The 18827-nt window shown below is 43.9% G+C and overlaps 1 protein-coding gene across 1 annotated transcript; it reads left to right on the top strand.

Moving 5' to 3' along the window:
- Positions 1–1498: 1498 nt before the first annotated feature.
- LOC133453124 (Golgi reassembly-stacking protein 2-like) lies at positions 1499–17262 on the top strand. The gene is made up of 10 exons (XM_061733002.1): positions 1499–1865; positions 4799–4879; positions 4974–5177; positions 6143–6229; positions 6334–6464; positions 7600–7732; positions 9829–9949; positions 10029–10133; positions 13451–13579; positions 16103–17262. Exons 1-10 carry the CDS (start codon positions 1803–1805, stop codon positions 16378–16380), a joined length of 1332 nt encoding a protein of 443 aa, XP_061588986.1. The 5' UTR covers positions 1499–1802; the 3' UTR covers positions 16381–17262.
- Positions 17263–18827: the final 1565 nt, after the last annotated feature.

The raw sequence follows: 18827 nt of genomic DNA, 5'->3' as shown, positions 1-18827 counted from the left end.
GTAAAAACTCCCCTAGTGGGAGAAAAACCTTAAACCAAACAGTGGCAAGAAAAACTCCCCTTTAGGAGGAAGAAACCTGGACCAGGACCTGGATCATAAGGGGGTAGAAACCTGGACCAGGACCTGGATCATAAGGAGAAACCTGGACCAGGACCTGGATCATAAGGGGGTAGAAACCTGGACCAGGACCTGGATCATAAGGAGAAACCTGGACCAGGACCTGGATCATAAGGGGGTAGAAACCTGGACCAGGACCTGGATCATAAGGAGAAACCTGGACCAGGACCTGGATCATAAGGGGGTAGAAACCTGGACCAGGACCTGGATCATAAGGGGGTAGAAACCTGGACCAGGACCTGGATCATAAGGAGAAACCTGGACCAGGACCTGGATCATAAGGAGAAACCTGGACCAGGACCTGGATCATAAGGAGAAACCTGGACCAGGACCTGGATCATAAGGGGGTAGAAACCTGGACCAGGACCTGGATCATAAGGGGGTAGAAACCTGCCGTTGGGAGGGGGTAGGGTCGTCACCTTTAAGAAATAGAAATAAGGGACGCCCCAATTTCAGCAGCCCAGGCACCAAAAAAAAGGGACATCCCCAAAACTTCTAAACTGCATAGAAATGTATTTACTTCATATGAAAAAACAAAATGCTTTGATTTAAAGTTTAAAGTGCTTTAATAGCTTTGAACTTGCATGACTGTGCAGACAGACAACCAGACTAGTAACTGAAATATCCTCCTATGCTTGTACGTCCACATCAGCCAGGGTGTAGAATAAAATTACAGGTGAAGAATATGGTGTAAAAGTTCATTTATTTCAATAATTCAACTTAAAAGGTGAAACTAATATATTACATAGTCTTATTACATGCAAAGCAAGATGTGCTAAACCTTTATTTGTCATAATTTTGATGATTGAATTGTTTATTGATTTCATCAAATATTCTAATTTTTTTAGATTTTTTATTTGGGGTTTTCATAAACTGTGAGACATAATCATCAAAATCATAACAAATAAAGGCTTGAAATATCTCACTTTGAATGTAGTGGGAAATAATATATTTGTTTCACCTTTAGTTGAATTTATTACGAATATAGTTTTGCAATATATTCCAATTTTCCGACCTTCACCTGTATATTATGACATCAATAAATAAAAGCATAATATATGTCCGTATTGGTTCAATACGGAACGCAACTTTTAATTCCCAAATCCGTATTTTAAGGGACGGTGGCGACCCTGGGAGGGGGAGTTGTTACCATGGTAACAACTCCTGTCACAGCCGCAGTAGCAGCACCGCTCCGCTCTTTCCGTTTATCCTGGCCCAAACAAGATTACATTATATAATATTATTATATACGAATATTATAATATTAATATGATATAATAATAATAATATTATACTTATGAAATATACGTATTTGCGCGCACCCAAACACCGCTGCATTGCATTGTGGGAAGTTTCTGCTTAGGAAGTGTCCATCAAAACAATACATTTCTCCAGAACGAGTATGGATAGCGCATACTATTATGTACGTACTAATGTTTCGGACGCACTAAAAAATCTCACGTAGTGTTTTTGCAACTCATTAGGGCGTACGTATGGGATTTCGGACGCAGCTTTAGAGAAAATCGACAGAAATCAGGAATTTGAACATTTCCTGCCACGTAACGGCGCATGCGCAGGACAGCGCTGGTGCTGTGGCTACGTGTACCGGTCTGCGCTCTGCTACGTTTAGCTCCGCCGGCTAAACCTGCTGGAAACCTTTACAAAACACCCGCCAGAGTCAAACCATGGGAGGCGCACAGAGCGTGGAGATCCCGGGGGGAGGCTCGGAGGGCTACCACGTCCTGCGGGTGAGTTTCGAGCCCCTAACAGCCTGATTTTGAAGTGTTTAGGTCGGCGGAGGGTTCTCAGCCCAGTCCGGGGAGGAGTGCTGCGGAGGCCGCAGCACTCCTCCCCGGACTGGGCTGAGAACCCTCCGCCGTGGCAGGAGAAGCTGCGGGAGAAGCTGCAGGAGAAGCTGCAGGGTCGCTGGTGCGGATCCCGGCGTGTCCCTGCTGCACAGAGTACTGGGTGTAATGGGAACCTGCCAGCTGTTACACCTCAGTCCTGTCAGCACACTCTGAACCGTCATCCAGTCATCCAGGCTGAACAACGAGCACAGAGGGGCTTCTATGGCAGTGTTTCTCATCCCTGGTCCTCTGGGCCCCTGTCCTGGCTGCATGTTTTAGATCAGTGTTTCTCATCCCTGGTCCTCTGGGCCACTGTCCTGCATGTTTTAGATCAGTGTTTCTCATCCCTGGTCCTCTGGGCCACTGTCCTGCATGTTTTAGATGTTACTCTGCTTCAGCATCCCGTGATACCAGTACCTGTGTCATCAGAGCTGTGCAGACCTGGATGACAAGCTGATGAGGACCATTCATTAGAATCCGATGTGTTGGTACAGGGAAACATGTAAAACATGCAGGACAGGGCTGTACGAGGACCAGGATTGAGAAACACTGGTGTATGCACTTCTATCCCTACCTCAGTCCTACCTCAGTCCTCCTTCCTCAGTCCTCCTACCTCAGTCCTACCTCAGTCCTACCTCAGTCCTACCTCAGTCCTACCTCAGTCCTACAATTCAATTTTATTTGTATAGCATCTAATACAACAGATGTTGTCTCTAGACGCTTTCCAGAGACCCATAACATGAACATAAACATAAACCCCCAAGCAATTATTACATAAACAATGGCAGGTAAAAACTCTGCTAGTGGGAGAAAAGCCTTAAACCAAACAGTGGCAAGAAAAACTCCCCTTTAGGAGGGAAGAAACCTGGACCAGGACCTGGATCATAAGCGGGGACCCTCCTGCCGAGGGCCAGGATGGGGGGTCGGGGACGTCAACAGCACACAGCAGGCAGGTGGAAGCAGCAGCGGGATGACCGGGGGTGGGCGGGGGGGACCGGGACAGCACGCAGCTCCTGAAGCTCCGGCCTGCAAACATGCACAAAAGAGAAAAAAGGGGGGCCAGCACAAGAAACTACAGGAGCGATGGACATGATATACTTATAATAAATAAAAATGGAAATGGAGAAGAGAGGAAGGAAAGAGGAGAAGAAGGGTGAGAGGCACCGCCCAGCGGATCATGTCGGTGCCCCCCTGCAGCATAGGCCTATAGCAGCATATCTACCACCAAGTTATGTTTGAGACTAACTATTATAGTCTAGTTCTATAGCTGCAACTATGACTACTGACTCTAACACACTAGAGTTTACACTACCTAGAGATTTACCAACACCAGCTAGAGTCTTACCTCGGCTCTACCCCAGTCCTACCCCAGTCCTACCCCAGTCCTACCCCAGTCCTACCCCAGTCCTACCCCAGTCCTACCCCAGTCCTACCTCAGTCCTACCCCAGTCCTACCTCAGTCCTACCCCAGTCCTACCCCAGTCCTACCCCAGTCCTACCCCAGTCCTACCTCAGTCCTACCCCAGTCCTACCCCAGTCCTACCCCAGTCCTACCCCAGTCCAACCTCAGTCCTACCCCAGTCCTACCTAGGGTTGGGCGATTAATCGATTTTAAATCTAAATCGGATTTATTAATCAAAATTGATGTTAAAAAAAGGAAAATCGGAAAATCGATTTTCCTTTTTTGCAGCTGGCTGCATTACAGACAGAGCTCGTCTAGTCATCTTTGTTTGGTCAAGAAGATTGTAAATGTTGTCACTTTACTAAACTCAAGGAGGATTTACAGTATCTTTCAATTGCACTTCATTCCCAATAGGGAAATTTGTTTGCTATTTTTCTTTAAAAATAAAGATAAAATATTTGAAACAATTTATTCCATTGTCTTTTGTAGTTTTACCAAAAAAATCGAAATCGAAAATCGGGTTTTCAAAGAAAAAAATCGGGATTTTATTTTTGTCCAAAATCGCCCAGTCCTACCTCAGTCCTCCTTCCTCAGTCCTACCTCATTCCTTCCTCAGTCCTCCTTCCTCAGTCCTTCCTCAGTCCTCCTTCCTCAGTCCTTCCTCAGTCCTACCTCAGTCCTTCCTCAGTCCTCCTTCCTCAGTTCTACCTCAGTCCTACCTCAGTCCTTCCTCAGTCCTACCTCAGTCCTTCCTCAGTCCTTCCTCAGTCCTTCCTCAGTCCTACCTCAGTCCTTCCTCAGTCTTCCTTCCTCAGTCCTTCCTCAGTCCTACCTCAGTCCTACCTCAGTCCTTCCTCAGTCCTCCTTCCTCAGTCCTTCCTCAGTCCTTCCTCAGTCCTACCTCAGTCCTTCCTCAGTCCTACCTCAGTCCTACCTCAGTCCTACCTCAGTCCTTCCTCAGTCCTACCTCAGTCCTACCTCAGTCCTACCTCAGTTCTTCCTCAGTCCTTCCTCAGTCCTTCCTCAGTCCTACCTCAGTCCTTCCTCAGTCCTACCTCAGTTCCTCAGTCCTTCCTCAGTCCTACCTCAGTCCTACCTCAGTCCTTCCTCAGTCCTACCTCAGTCCTTCCTCAGCCCTACCTCAGTCCTTCCTCAGTCCTTCCTCAGTCCTTCCTCAGTCCTACCTCAGTCCTCCTTCCTCAGTCCTTCCTCAGTCCTCCTTCCTCAGTCCTCCTTCCTCAGTCCTCCTTCCTCAGTCCTTCCTCAGTCCTTCCTCAGTCCTTCCTCAGTCCTTCCTCAGTCCTTCCTCAGTCCTTCCTCAGTCCTACCTCAGTCCTCCTTCCTCAGTCCTACCTCAGTCCTTCCTCGGTCCTTGTTTGCATGTCAGTGTGTTGCCGTCCAGCAGCTCAGGTTGTCTCTGGTCTTTGTGCAGGTCCAGGAGAACTCGCCTGGACACCGGGCAGGACTGGAGCCTTTCTTCGACTTCATCGTCTCCATCAATAACACAAGACTAGTAAGAAATGAGTCATTTGTAACGCCCAGAACTAAACACCAGCTACCAGGAATGCTTCATTCAAGGTTGTTTTTGTGTCCTTTGATTCCGTCAGAACAAGGACAACGATACGTTGAAGGACTTGCTCAAAGCCAGCGTAGAGAAGCCGATCAAGATGCTGGTTTACTCCTCCAAGACCCTGGATCTGCGCGAGGCCACGGTGACCCCCAGCAACCTGTGGGGAGGACAGGGCTTGCTCGGTGTATCCATTCGTTTCTGCAGTTTCGAAGGAGCCAATGAGAATGTTTGGCATGTGCTGGTAGGTAGCGGCAGACAGACATTATATACGTAGATGCCCCATCGAGGGGTTTTGTCCGCTGCTGCGATACGTCAACGTCGCCGCCGTATTGGATGTGGCAAGACTGCAAAGAAATGTAGACATTCGTTTTACGTCTCATTTATTCATTCACACACGCACTAATATACTTGAGAAACAGTTAGGCACCAAATATAATATATTTAATTTTCTCAGATGGCAAAAATAAGAACTTTATTGATCCCACATAGGAGTAATTCATGTTATATCAGCTATAGAGAACAAGGTAGTGCCGAAAAACAATATATATCCCCCCTCACAAAAATAAGAAAAATAGAGAAATATATTTTCTCATCAACAAAACAAATTTAAAAATTTTTCAAATAACAAAATAACATATTTGAACCATTTTTCAGACAATAAAATAACATTTGAACCATTTTTCAGACAATAAAAGAACTGAAAAAAATCTGAAAAATGGTTCAAATATGTTATTTTGTTACTTGAAAATTTTTAAATATGTTTATGTAAAATATGCTTTGTTGATGAGAAAATATGTTTCTTTATTTTTCTTATTTTTGTGAAGAGGGATATATATTGTTTTTCGGCACTACCTTGTTATGAATTACTCCTATGTGGGATCAATAAAGTTCTTATTTTTGCCATCTGATAAAATTAAATATATTATATTTGGGGCCTAACTGTTTCCCAAGTATATTAGTGCGTGTGTGAATGAATAAATGAGACGTAAAACGTACATTTCTTTGTAGAAAGGTGCTTTATGAAAATAAGTCAATTTACTTGTATTAGTTTCCAGAGCAGTCTTGAACATCCAATATGGCGGCGACGTTGACGTACGGCTCAGCACTCGATGGGGCGTCTACGTTTATATGTCTATGGAGGCAGAGACCCATCTGCACGTCACCGTTGACCCGATACAAAAGAACATTGTTTCTTGTTCCCAACAGGAAGTGGAGCCCAACTCCCCAGCAGCCCTGGCCGGCCTGCGGCCGCACACTGACTACATCATCGGCGCCGACACCGTCATGAATGAAGTGAGTTATCAGCACTTCAAGCCGACGCTTCCATCTCTCCTGGCTGCTGCACTTCTGCATCTCGTCGTGTTTCTCATCTTTTTCCAACTTGTGCCCACCTGCAGTCGGAGGACCTGTTCTCTCTGATCGAGAGCCACGAGGGGAAGGGCCTGAAGCTCTACGTGTACAACACAGACACAGACAACTGTCGAGAGGTGGTCATTACACCCAACAGCGCCTGGGGGGGAGAGGGCAGGTAATGCACACATCTGAACCACCCGCTGCATCCACATTACATGTTAGTGGGGTATTAGGATAGGCCTGTGTTGGAAAAAAAAAATCGATTTTCCGGTTCTAAATCGATTCTCATATTAATTCCTAAAAATCGAAACCATCGAAAGCAAATTCTCAAAACTTAAAAACCAGAAAAAGAGCGAAAATGGAAAAAATTTAAAGGGAATGTGGGAAAACAGGTGTTATCTCACCGCTCTAACCCTCGCTTTGCCGTTTGCTGTAGACTCGTACCCGTTAGATTCATGTGTTAGTTTCTGGAAGTGTTTTTCATCTGGTGACATGTTTGTTTATTACAGATCAGCTGAAGCTCAAAACTAGCCTGTGTTGAAAAAATTGATTTTCTGATACTAAATCGATTCTCATATTAATATCTAAAAATCAATTCGTATGTCTAAAGATCAAATTTTTTTTTTTCATCATTACATTACAACATTTGGTATTTTTTTGTATATGCTCAAAAAAAGATGTTTTGTTGGACACCAGAATAACTAGTGCCATGTTTTTGATTTTGTTTAAAGGTATGAAAACATTAAAGTTTTCAGTTAAAATTGCATAAATTATCTATATTTCTTTGCGTTATGTACCGTCTTGGGGTTAAATTTGCATAAAATGCTAAAAACCAAATTCTCAAAAATTAAAAACTGAAAATGGAAAAAATAAAACCGATTTCATCCGTCTCTGTTTCCTCCCTGGATCTGTTTGGTAATTCTGACCCACGATGTTTCTGAAAGCAGTTCTATCAGCATTCTGGGAGCTGATTGGTCCTTACAGCATCATTAGCTGCAATACTTGCTGTTTAATCTCAATATAATACTAGTATTAATATGTTGCAGAACTACAGTCATATCATTCATGCAACAGCTCAAAAAAAGTTTTAATAACACTAACCCAAATTGATATCGGAATCGGATCGAACCAAATCTTGATCATCAATTCGGAATCTTAAGAATCAGAATCGAGTTGATTCTTGACATTTGAATGGATCCTCAGCACTGTATTTAGATACAGCGTTCTTATACTCACAAAATAAACCAAGGTATTGATGTTGTGTTGCTGTTACTTCTGATGATCTTGACATGATGTTCTCTTCCTCCCAGCCTGGGCTGTGGGATCGGGTACGGGTACCTGCACAGAATCCCCACCCGGCCTTTTGAGGAAGGGAAGAAGATCAGCTTCCCTGGGAACTCTACGAGCGAACCAGCCAGTCCGCTGAAGGACGGCTTCACCGAGGTCAGACTCCTCACACACACTCTTCTCTGCTCACAAATCTTTCCAATAGAGATGCACCGATCAGGATTTTGAGGGCCAATCACCAAAATCAGTATCTGCCGATCCCGATATTGCCAATCACCGATCACAGCGTGAAATCCATACATTCGTCAATAGTGTTGTCTCATGTACAACACTGACATTGTATTATTAGGTATAAAAAATTAGGAAATGAGAAAGTATGAGGCAATATGTAATATTTCACTCTAGAGATTCTTAGAGACGATTTAGACTCATGTAGCTTATTAATTTAAGCTTTCCTGTGGTAATAAATGTGTACAACACAACGTGCAGTACCACAACACACACAACAGACGTGTCACTCTCTAAACGTTGATACAAGTTGTAAACTATAAACCTTAGTTTTCCTGAGGAAAAAGGAATAAATCTTAAAATAAAAATTAATTATGAATTATTAAGGTTTGCTAAAGCTTTAGTGATAGCATCCGCCGCGTGTGAGGAAACTCTTCACACTAAAACTCCACGTGTCACTGGTGAAGCGACTGACATGACTGTCGTCCTGCATGAGTCTTTGGACTGTAATATGGTAAAACTCCGACAGGATTTCATCAGTGAAATATTTACGACGCAGCAGCGGGAACCGGGATCCAAGCAGCTAACGACGTGTTTAAACCTGACGTCTTCTACAACAGAAAGTGGCTGATGATCAAGGCTTATGAATCCATTACCTTACGATGTAGTTCTTTATTTTTCCTGCTGTTGCTGCTGTCGTTTATAGGTCTCTGTTGCAGGTGAGTTAGCGGCGTTGCTCCTGTTCTTTATATAGTCCTTGACTTGAGAAACTTTCAAATGTCTTATCAGCTTCGTATAAAATTATTTTATAACATTCCTCCTCTGGGTATTTCCTTTGCACACACTTTGTAAACTGCAAATGTGTTGTCCTATTCTGACACTGTAAAACTCCCATACCGGCGAGGCCGACGCCCCCTCAGGACACCTGGGTCTGAGATGTGGGAACACACGCCCTGGCGGCGGTTTGTTGTTGTAAACGTCATCGGATCGGCTGCTTTGAACTATTATTTTGAGAACGCCGATCCAAACCGATAGGGGCATTATCGGCCGATACCGATCGGTTGCCGATCGATCGGTGCATCTCTACTTTCCAAGTTGCTAGAGAATGTTGCATGTTAAATGGCCACGGTTACATGATGTTTTTTAATTCGGAATTAATTATTCCGAATTAAACTATTTTCCTTCGAGTTTACATGGAAATAGTAATTCCAAATTGAGGTTTACATGGAAAACACGTTTGATCGGCTTTCTCCAATTAAGGAAGTTACGTCTACCGGAAGAAAAACTAACTTAGCCGCTACAACTTTGAAAAGCTCACAATTTTGATGTTTCCTGTTTCCATCAGTTCTTTTAATTATGTCCAGGTCCTCCAAGCTATTTATTAAATAAATGGTCTCTGCTCTTGACCAGCGTTTACTGCGTGCTGCATCTTGAAACTTTGTTTGGAAAACAAACCCTGAGCAGAATATTAGCATCATGGAGACAGACGGGCGAGGGAACGAACAGAAAGAAAGACCAGAATTAATTTAAAGAGGAATGAGTGTTTACATGATCTGGAATTATTCTATTCGGATTTAAAATCAGAATAAACCAGCCACTTACTTCGGAATTAAGTTTAATTCAGAATGGCCATTTTCATTCGGAATTAGGTGTTTACATGGAAATTTTTACTCATTTTAAATCGGATTTAATTTTAATTCTGAATTAAAGAGGAATTAAACTTCCCATGTAAACGCACTCAATGTTTGTCTATGTAACTGCACACAAATAACACATTTGTAAAACAGTAATGACAACAATGGCCATTGTTTGGCTTAAGGTTTTTCTCCCACTAGGGGAGTTTTTACCTGCCATTGTTTATGTAATAATTGCTCGGGGGTTTATGTTTATGTTCTGGGTCTCTGGAAAGCGTCTAGAGACAACATCTGTTGTATTAGACGCTATACAAATAAAATTGAATTGAATTGAATGTTCTAGTAAGAGGAGCTTGGATGAAGCCGTGTTTTCTCCCTGCTCCTCCTCAGGTCCAGCTGTCAGCGGTGAGTCCTCCCTCCTCCGCCCCCGTGTCCTCCAGCCTGGAAACTTCCCTCTCCGGCCTGTCAATCAGCTCAGCCCCGCCCCCCATGCCCAGCGAGCTGCAGACAGGTAGGTCTGTCGTCATGACGACCGGGTCCTGTGGCCGGGGTGTGGGTTTCCTGTTTCATCTCTGTGTTTTGTGTTCCAGGTGTGCCCACGGTGCCCCTCCTGCCCTCCAGCAGCTCCTCCCTCACCCCCCTCTCCCCCCTCAACCCTGCAGCCTCCAGTTTCAGCCCTGGCTCCACGCTACCAGGTACTTTTACACTCATTTACTTTAGTTTAGTTGTACTTACAAAAATAGAACACGTGATCGGCTTCAGTGCCATTTACATTTACTACCACCACCTTCATATATTACTACTACTACTGCTACCACCGTCATATATTAGTACTACTACTACTGCTACTACCACCATCGCCTTAATTTATTACTACTACTACCACCGTTATTTATTACTACTACTACCACCGTTATTTATTACTACTACTACTACTTCTACTACTGCTACTATCACCAACTTAATTTATTACTACTACTACCACCACCGTTATTTATTACTACTACTACTACCGCCTTAATTTATTACTACTACTACTACCACCTTCATATATTACTACTACTACTACCACCTTCATATATTACTACTACTACTACCACCTTAATTTATTACTACTACTACTACTACCACCTTAATTTATTACTACTACTACTACCACCTTAATTTATTACTACTACTACTACTACCACCTTAATTTATTACTACTACTACTACCGCCTTAATTTATTACTACTACTACTACCGCCTTAATTTATTATTACTACTACTACTACCGCCTTAATTTATTACTACTACTACTACCACCTTAATTTATTACTACTACTACTACCGCCTTAATTTATTATTACTACTACTACTACCGCCTTAATTTATTACTACTACTACTACTACCGCCTTAATTTATTACTACTACTACTACCGCCTTAATTTATTATTACTACTACTACTACCGCCTTAATTTATTATTACTACTACTACTACCGCCTTAATTTATTATTACTACTACTACTACCGCCTTAATTTATTATTACTACTACTACTACCGCCTTAATTTATTACTACTACTACTACCGCCTTAATTTATTATTACTACTACTACTACCACCTTAATTTATTACTACTACTACTACCGCCTTAATTTATTACTACTACTACTACCGCCTTAATTTATTACTACTACTACTAATACCGCCTTAATTTATTACTACTACTACTACCGCCTTAATTTATTACTACTACTACTAATACCGCCTTAATTTATTACTACTACTATCCATCCATCCATCCATCGTCCACCGCTTTATCCGTTCCCGGGTCGCGGGCGGGGCAGCAGTCTCAGCAGAGATGCCCAGACTTCCCTCACCTCAGACACTTCCTCCAGCTCCCCCGGGGGGAGTCCGAGGCGTTCCCAGGCCAGCCGAGAGACATAAGCCCCTTTCACACAGAGATTCCGCAATATTGGTGTAAAGAAGTCCTGCCAATACGCCGCCTTTGTTGGTTCACACAGAACCATACAACGCCGGCATAACGCCGCTCCCGTCTGTAAATTCACACAGCATGCCGGCGTTCCGCAATCAGAGGCGTGACGACAGCGTCAGTCCGACCGTCATGTCAGCGGCATGCCGGCTGTGTCATTCACACAGACCCCGTTTCGTCTCTGTGACGGCTCTGTGACTACCTCCGCTGCCGGCTTATTGGTGGGGCCACTTGGCCCCCCCATTCCGCCTCCGTGACTTTCACACAGAACAGCGAGGCGGCTTAAAGGCGCAACGTTCCCGCCTCGAACTGGCTGTGTGAAAGGGCCTATAGTCTCTCCAGCGTGTCCTGGGTCTGCCCCGGGGTCTCCTCCCGGTGGGACATGCCTGGAACACCTCCCTAGGGAGGAGGGACATGCCTGGAACACCTCCCTAGGGAGGAGGGACATGCCTGGAACACCTCCCTAGGGAGGCGTCCAGGAGGATCCGGTACAGATGCCCAAGCCACCTCAGCTGACTCCTCTCAATGTGAAGGAGCAGCGGCTCGACTCCGAGCTCCTCCCGGGTGACCGAACTCCTCACCCTATCTCTAAGGGAGCGTCCAGCCACCCTGCGGAGGAAACTCATCTCGGCCGCTTGTATCCGCGATCTTGTCCTTTCGGTCACTACCCAAAGTTCATGACCATAGGTGAGGGTAGGGGCGTAGATTGACCGGTAAATCGAGAGGTTTGCCTTTCGACTCAGCTCCTTCTTCACCACGACGGTCCAGTACATCGACCGCATAACTGCGGACGCTGCACCGATCCGCCTGTCAATCTCCCGCTCCATCGTTCCCTCACTCGTGAACAAGACCCCGAGATACTTGAACTCCTCCACCTGAGGCAGGACTTCTCCACCCACCCGGAGAAGGAACACCAGCCTTTCCCGGTGGAGAACAATGGCCTCGGTCTTGGAGGTGCTGATTCTCATCCCTGCCGCGTCGCACTCGGCCGCAAACCGCCCCAGCGCATGCTGAAGGTCCCGGTCCGATGAAGCCAACAGGACAACATCATCTGCAAAAAGCAGAGATGAAATCCTGAGGTTCCCAAACCGGATCCCCTCCGGCCCCTGGCTGCGCCTAGAAATCCTGTCCATAAAAATAATGAACAGGACCGGTGACAAAGGGCAGCCCTGCCGGAGTCCAACATGCACCGGGAACAAGTCTTATCTACTGCCGGCAATGAGAACCAGACTCCTGCTCCGATCATACAGAGACCGGACAGCCCTTAGTAGAGGGCCCCGGACTCCATACTCACTCAGCACCCACAGAATGACACGGGGGACACGGTCAAATGCCTTCTCCAGATCCACAATACTACTACTACTACCACCTTAATTTATTACTACTACTACTACTACCGCCTTAATTTATTACTACTACTACCGTCATTTATTACTACTACTACTACTACTTCTACTACTGCTACTATCACCACCTTAATTTATTACTACTACTACTACTACTAATACTACTAGTATTAGTAGTACTACTAGTATTAGTAGTACTAATAGTACTACCACCTTAATTAATTACTACTGCTACTGCTACTATCACCACTGTCATTTATTACTACTACTACTACTACCACCTTAATTTATTACTACAGTAGTAATAAACTAAGGTGGTAGTAGTAGTAGTAGTAGTAGTAGTAGTAGTAGTAGTACTACCCCCTTAATTTATTACTACTCCTACTCCTACTCCTCCTTGGTCCAGCTGTCTCAGTGCTGGTCAGACTCTGCTCCGGTTAGTCCGGTCAGGCCCTGCTGCTGCTGCAGGATTTCTTTAGTTCTCTTTAGTCCCCAGAACCAGTTTTCTGAGTTGCTGAGCTGGTTTGCAAAGGCCAAACATTTGGCGTATTAATAAAGGGAGGGTATTCCTGAACGGTTCGTGGCTGTGGGAGGCGTGTTGTTTCCAACCAGACTGTCCCCTGGCTAACAGGATTTAAAGAGAGCAGCTCTCTCCAGATGAGTGACTGTGGTGTGTGTCTCCTCCCCAGGCCTGATGCACCTCCCAGGGGGACTCCCTCCCCTCCCCAACCTGCCCAACCTCAACCTGCCCCTCCCGGACCTCAGCGCCGTGTCACTAGCAGGACCCGGGTCATTACCAGCAGCAGCCGGAGCCACAGGTGAGCAAACACACGCAGGACACCAGCATTCCTGCCATTGGCAGGAGGCCAACGCCCAGCACACTGGAGCTTCAATGATTCACTTAGGCCACGTTTCCACATAGCCGGGTATTTACATAAACAGATATTTCCCCCTCTACGTTTTGAAAAATACCATCATTTCCAGGAACCCGCATAAATATCTGTTAAGGTGCTATGAGCAGCCAAACCTACAGGGGGCAGTGTAACGAGAAGATAAAGTCATGCTAGCCAATCAGAATCCTGGAAAAAAACATCAACAAATGACACGAGTAACTTCCAGTTACTTCCAAGATGAACGAGAGTCTTTGGTTTGGAGTGACAGAGAAGTGGAGTTACTTTTAAATGTGACATTAGAATATAAAACAAGTAAAATACAAGAAAATATTGACGGTGGCCAAACAATTTGTAAACACAGGTCGCACTCATAACGCTGGTGACGTTCCTGTCATATAATGTGACGTTCTGAAGCCTAAATCTCTGTTTCCCTCTGTTTACAAGCAAACGTGAAGACAGTTTTTGTAAATCTCCACTTGGGCCGGAGTTTTCAGAAATGATTTGATACATTTTATAACATCAACAAATTCAAACCATGTATAGCAGGGATTGTCAACCGGTGGTCCGCGACCCTCTGGTGGACCAGTTGAAAACCTCTGATGTATAGTTATCATAGTTTGCACCAATAACCATTTTCAATAAATAATCATTTATTTGTATTTTTATACATATATAATATATATATATATATATTAGGGCTGGGACTTTATCGCGTTAATTACGATTGATTAATTAATTACAGAAAAATAACGTGACAAAAACAAAATAACGCATTTAATCACAATTTACTTTTGCACTCCAAACAGTGCGGAACATTTCTCCTTGCACGAGTTCCCGGTATAAGTTACCTGTAATACTGAAGATATTATTCTAATACTAGAATAATTTTTTTAATTTAAATTTTTTTAATCAAGTCCCACCACTAATATATATATATATATATATATATATATATATATATATATATATATATGTATATGTATGTATATGTGTGTGTGTGTGTGTACAGATACCCACATACTATCTACATTATTTATTTATTTAATAATAATTAAATAAGTTTTATATGTATCTATTCAAGAGATGTTTCTTTACTAACAATTTGAATTCTTTTATGTTAATAATTTGCTTAAAGTGTTGGGAAGTGGGTTCCATGCAGACGTACAGTAGCTCTGTACATCACCGTTCTTTTACCAGAGTTTGGCTTTATTTTTGGCAGTAAATAATTACCTCTGAGAGCATGTCTTGTGCTGTAGCTCTGATTTTCTGAACTGTAACATAATTTTTTTGTATGGAAGTTGCAGGGTTTTTGATATGGATACATTTCTCACAATCTGGGGCCTCATTTATAAAGCTTGCTTGCGCACAAAACAGGGCTTGAAAGATGCGCAATCCATCTTCTACGCAAAGGTTGGGATTTAAAAAGAAAAAACTAACGGAAAAATTTGTGTATCTCTACGCCAACCCTGACCCTCCCGTAGGAACAGTCTGAAGATATGGGGAACTGGTGACGCAGGCGGTGAGGTGGTGAATACTTTTAATGTCATCACATATCAGACTTATAGATCCATGTACACCCAAGCCGGTGTTCTGCTGAGGTGTCCAACCTCAGCAGAAAATACTACCGTACGATCCCCGTTTCTTTATCTCAGTTTCTTTTTTTTTCAAAGGCTTTTTCATGCAAATAGACGATTTAACAGCAGGAAGTCAGAAAGTGCTTCACATAGATCTATGTGTACGACGCTTTGGCGGAAGAAAAAAACCCGTCAAATCACGTTTGCACATAGATAAATGCAGGTAGGATGATTTGACAGATGAAAATACCCCGTCAGATCACGCTTCCACATAGATAAATGTTGATGTCTATGTGGAAGCGTGATCTATGTGGAAGCGTGATCTGACGGTTTTTTTCTTCCGCCGAAGCATCGTACACATAGACACACAAATTGTCTATTTGCATGAAAAAGCCTTTGGAAAAAAAAAAAAACGGGGATCATATGTTCTGCCGAGGTAGGACACCTCGACGAGGTAGGACACCGGCTCGTCACATGTCTCATTCATCCTGACGCACAAACGGACTGCAGGAAGGCGCTGCGCATGCTCAGCAGGCTCATTCATATGCAAATACAGTCATGAACTACTTTGCATTGACCATTTATGGTATGAAGTGGGCGTGTAGAGGGCGGGGTATGAGGCGAATTCACCTGCGCAACCTTCCAGCTGGACTGTGATTTAGAAAGAGAACATTGCATGCAAGTGTGCGTGCACACGGTTTTATAAATCCGGATTTTTTTGTGCGCCCGGCATTTTCGGCTTTTGAGCGCACGTGCACTTTTAGTATGAATCCTACACTTTTTTATAAATGAGGCTCCTGATCGTCTCTTCTATGAACCTCATGTGTTGCAAGATGAGCTGTGCAGAAAGTAAAGTTGGATGTTTTGTGTCCAGTCCCAGGTCTGGCCGGCCTGCCGCCCCTGAACCTGCCGGGTCTGGCGTCGCTGCCCCCCCTGCCCACCCTGCCCACCATGCTGCCCTCCCAGCTGCCCCCGCTGCTGCCCCAGGGCGGGCCCCCCCTCCTGCCCCAAGGCGGGCCCCCCCTCCTGCCCCCCACCGTCACGCCGTCGGCCCTGCCCGCCACAACCCCGGCCCCCACAGACGCCGAGCACACACCGGCCCCCGTGGCCCCCGCAGCCCCCGCCCCGGCCCTGGCACAGACAGCATCATAACCTGGAGAGGACGCTTCCTCTCGCCGGCAAACTTTAACACACCAGTTTCTCTCTTCCCCCCCCCCCCCCCCCCCCCCCGTCTGTCTTCCCGTGTTGTTTTTTTCTATTTATTTGGCCGAGAGAGAGCAGGCAGACGCAGCAGCAGAGCCGGTGAGGAAGCTGCTGGAGCCATGAAGGATAGAAGTGACGGCTGTAGAAAAAGGTCTGTGTTGCCAGATTGTCCCAAAGCAGAGGAACTCGTACCAGCGCAGCTCCCTGAGCTGCCGGGAGGAAGACGACGGCTCGTCTTCGGCTCGTAGCTCGCATCGCACGTCAAAGTCAAAAACAGATCAAACTCTCCAGGGTTGTCCTTTTTCTGATCTTGTTTCTTTTTTTTCTTTTTTTTAAGAAAATGTATAGTCAGTTTATGTTAAAGGGACTGGATGATGAAAGGTTGATGCCAAGTCGCTCAAATCACAGTGACCCAAGAAAAGTCAAGAGAAATTCTGCACTGCTGTATTAAAGACGTATATGAACACGAAGCTCCAACCTTTATTATTGGTTAATACGTCCCCCGATCAGTAGCTTTAGTTCCCACACGTACAATTTTATTCAGATCTCTTTCTGCTTCCACCTTTCTGGAATTAATCTGCATTATTTTGCACCACTTTTGCGTTAAAAACTGGTGGTTCCTTTGTGTCCCGTGTGAGTGCAGGACTAGTTAGTGCAGGACGGGGACGGGGACGGGGCTGACGTGCCGTTGGTGAAACGTTGGTGATGCAGCGCAGCCTCTCGGCCAGAGCCAAGTGTGTGGCGGAGTCGCAGTACGACCACAGATTGTTTCTGTTCAAGCTCTCTGAAACCGACCGAATGCAAGGCAGCAATAAAGCCAAATGACTTTTACACCTTGTTTCAGTGTGCGCTTTTTCCTCCCCTCTACTCTTGGAATGCAATATTAAAGATGGTTAATAGTCAGGCTTTGGTTGGATTATGAAATCACATTACACTAAAGTGCATGCAGGACGGTGCAGGAGCAACACGAGACGATCAGCTGCCCTCAATAAGAGTCGTCGGTGCAAAACCCTGCCCATTAACATCGTCTGGAGGGGATTTAATCCAGGGCTCTGCAACCTGCGGCCTTTTATTCTCATTGTAGCGGCTCCCTTTGGCCTTGGAAAAAAATAGATACATACAGGACTGTCTTAGAAAATTAGAATATTGTGATAAAGTTCTTTATTTTCTGTAATGCAATTAAAAAAAATTTAAATGTCATAAATTCTGGATTCATTACAAATCAACTGAAATATTGCAAGCCTTTTATTATTTTAATATTGCTGATTATGGTTTACAGTTTAAGATTAAGATTCCCAGAATATTGTAATTTTTTGAGATAGGATATTTGAGTTTTCTTAAACTGTAAGCCATGATCAGCAATATTAAAATAATAAAAGGTTTGCAATATTTCAGTTGATTTGTAATGAATCCAGAATGTATGACATTTTTGCATTACAGAAAATAAAGGACTTTATCACAATATTCTAATTTTCTGAGACAGTCCTGTAAATATTTCTGAATTATATTTTTATTAGTTTATTTTGTTGGGCAGTTATCTTGGAGTTGTCATCTAATTTTAAAAGAACAATTTTTAATTTCTATATTTCTATTTATTTTTAAAGCTGCTAAGCTGCAGCTAAACCTTTTTATTTATACTAAAGTGGGGTAGTTTTTTTTTTAAACTTTTGCACAAATATAGACTGAAATAGTCCTACAGTTCAGTTTAATTTATGTCAAAGTACGCCAACAAATGCACACTGCACTTCTGTTATATTTAGGGGCTAAAAAAAATAAAGCTAAAATAAATAAAAGATGAAAACTTTTAAAATCTCTTATTTCTTGCGGCTCCCGACATTTTTTTTTTTTTTTTGTAGAAGTGGGGGAAAAATGTCTGTTGATAATAAATGCTGCGGAGCCCTGATTAAATCCTCCTTCAGGGGTCAGGGGCCACAGAGGAGCTCAGGTCTCACTGGGACGAGTCACGGAAGCTTCACCGTCTCTGTCCACGTTCAGTCGGTTGTTGCACAAGCGTCCACAGGAAGTGAAGGTTACACAAGACACGACACACCAAGCCTCCATGGGGCCCTCTATTACTGCCAATAATACTGATTATTGATCATTCTATTACTGCCAATAATACTGATTATTGATCATTCACACACCCACTATAAACTTATTTCATGTTCTTCCCTGTCGTTACAAATACACTTGTAAAACTAGATGTAAGAACTTTTTGTTGTAGTTAGATTGTAATCCACAGTGATTAAGACCATGGAAGCAGAACAACAGATTAACAAATTTGCAGAAAAATCTTTCTATTAATATTTATAAAGTCAGCAACGTCCCCTACTGGCCACACAGAGAAGCAACAGGTCAAAGGTCAGAGAGCTGCACAGTTGCAGCAGAGTTGTTTC

The sequence above is a fragment of the Cololabis saira genome, chromosome 10 (assembly GCF_033807715.1).
Source record: "Cololabis saira isolate AMF1-May2022 chromosome 10, fColSai1.1, whole genome shotgun sequence".
Classification (NCBI taxonomy): Eukaryota; Metazoa; Chordata; class Actinopteri; order Beloniformes; family Belonidae; genus Cololabis; species Cololabis saira.
Note: the sequence above shows the minus strand (reverse complement) of the source record. Positions and strands in the feature narration are given on the sequence as shown.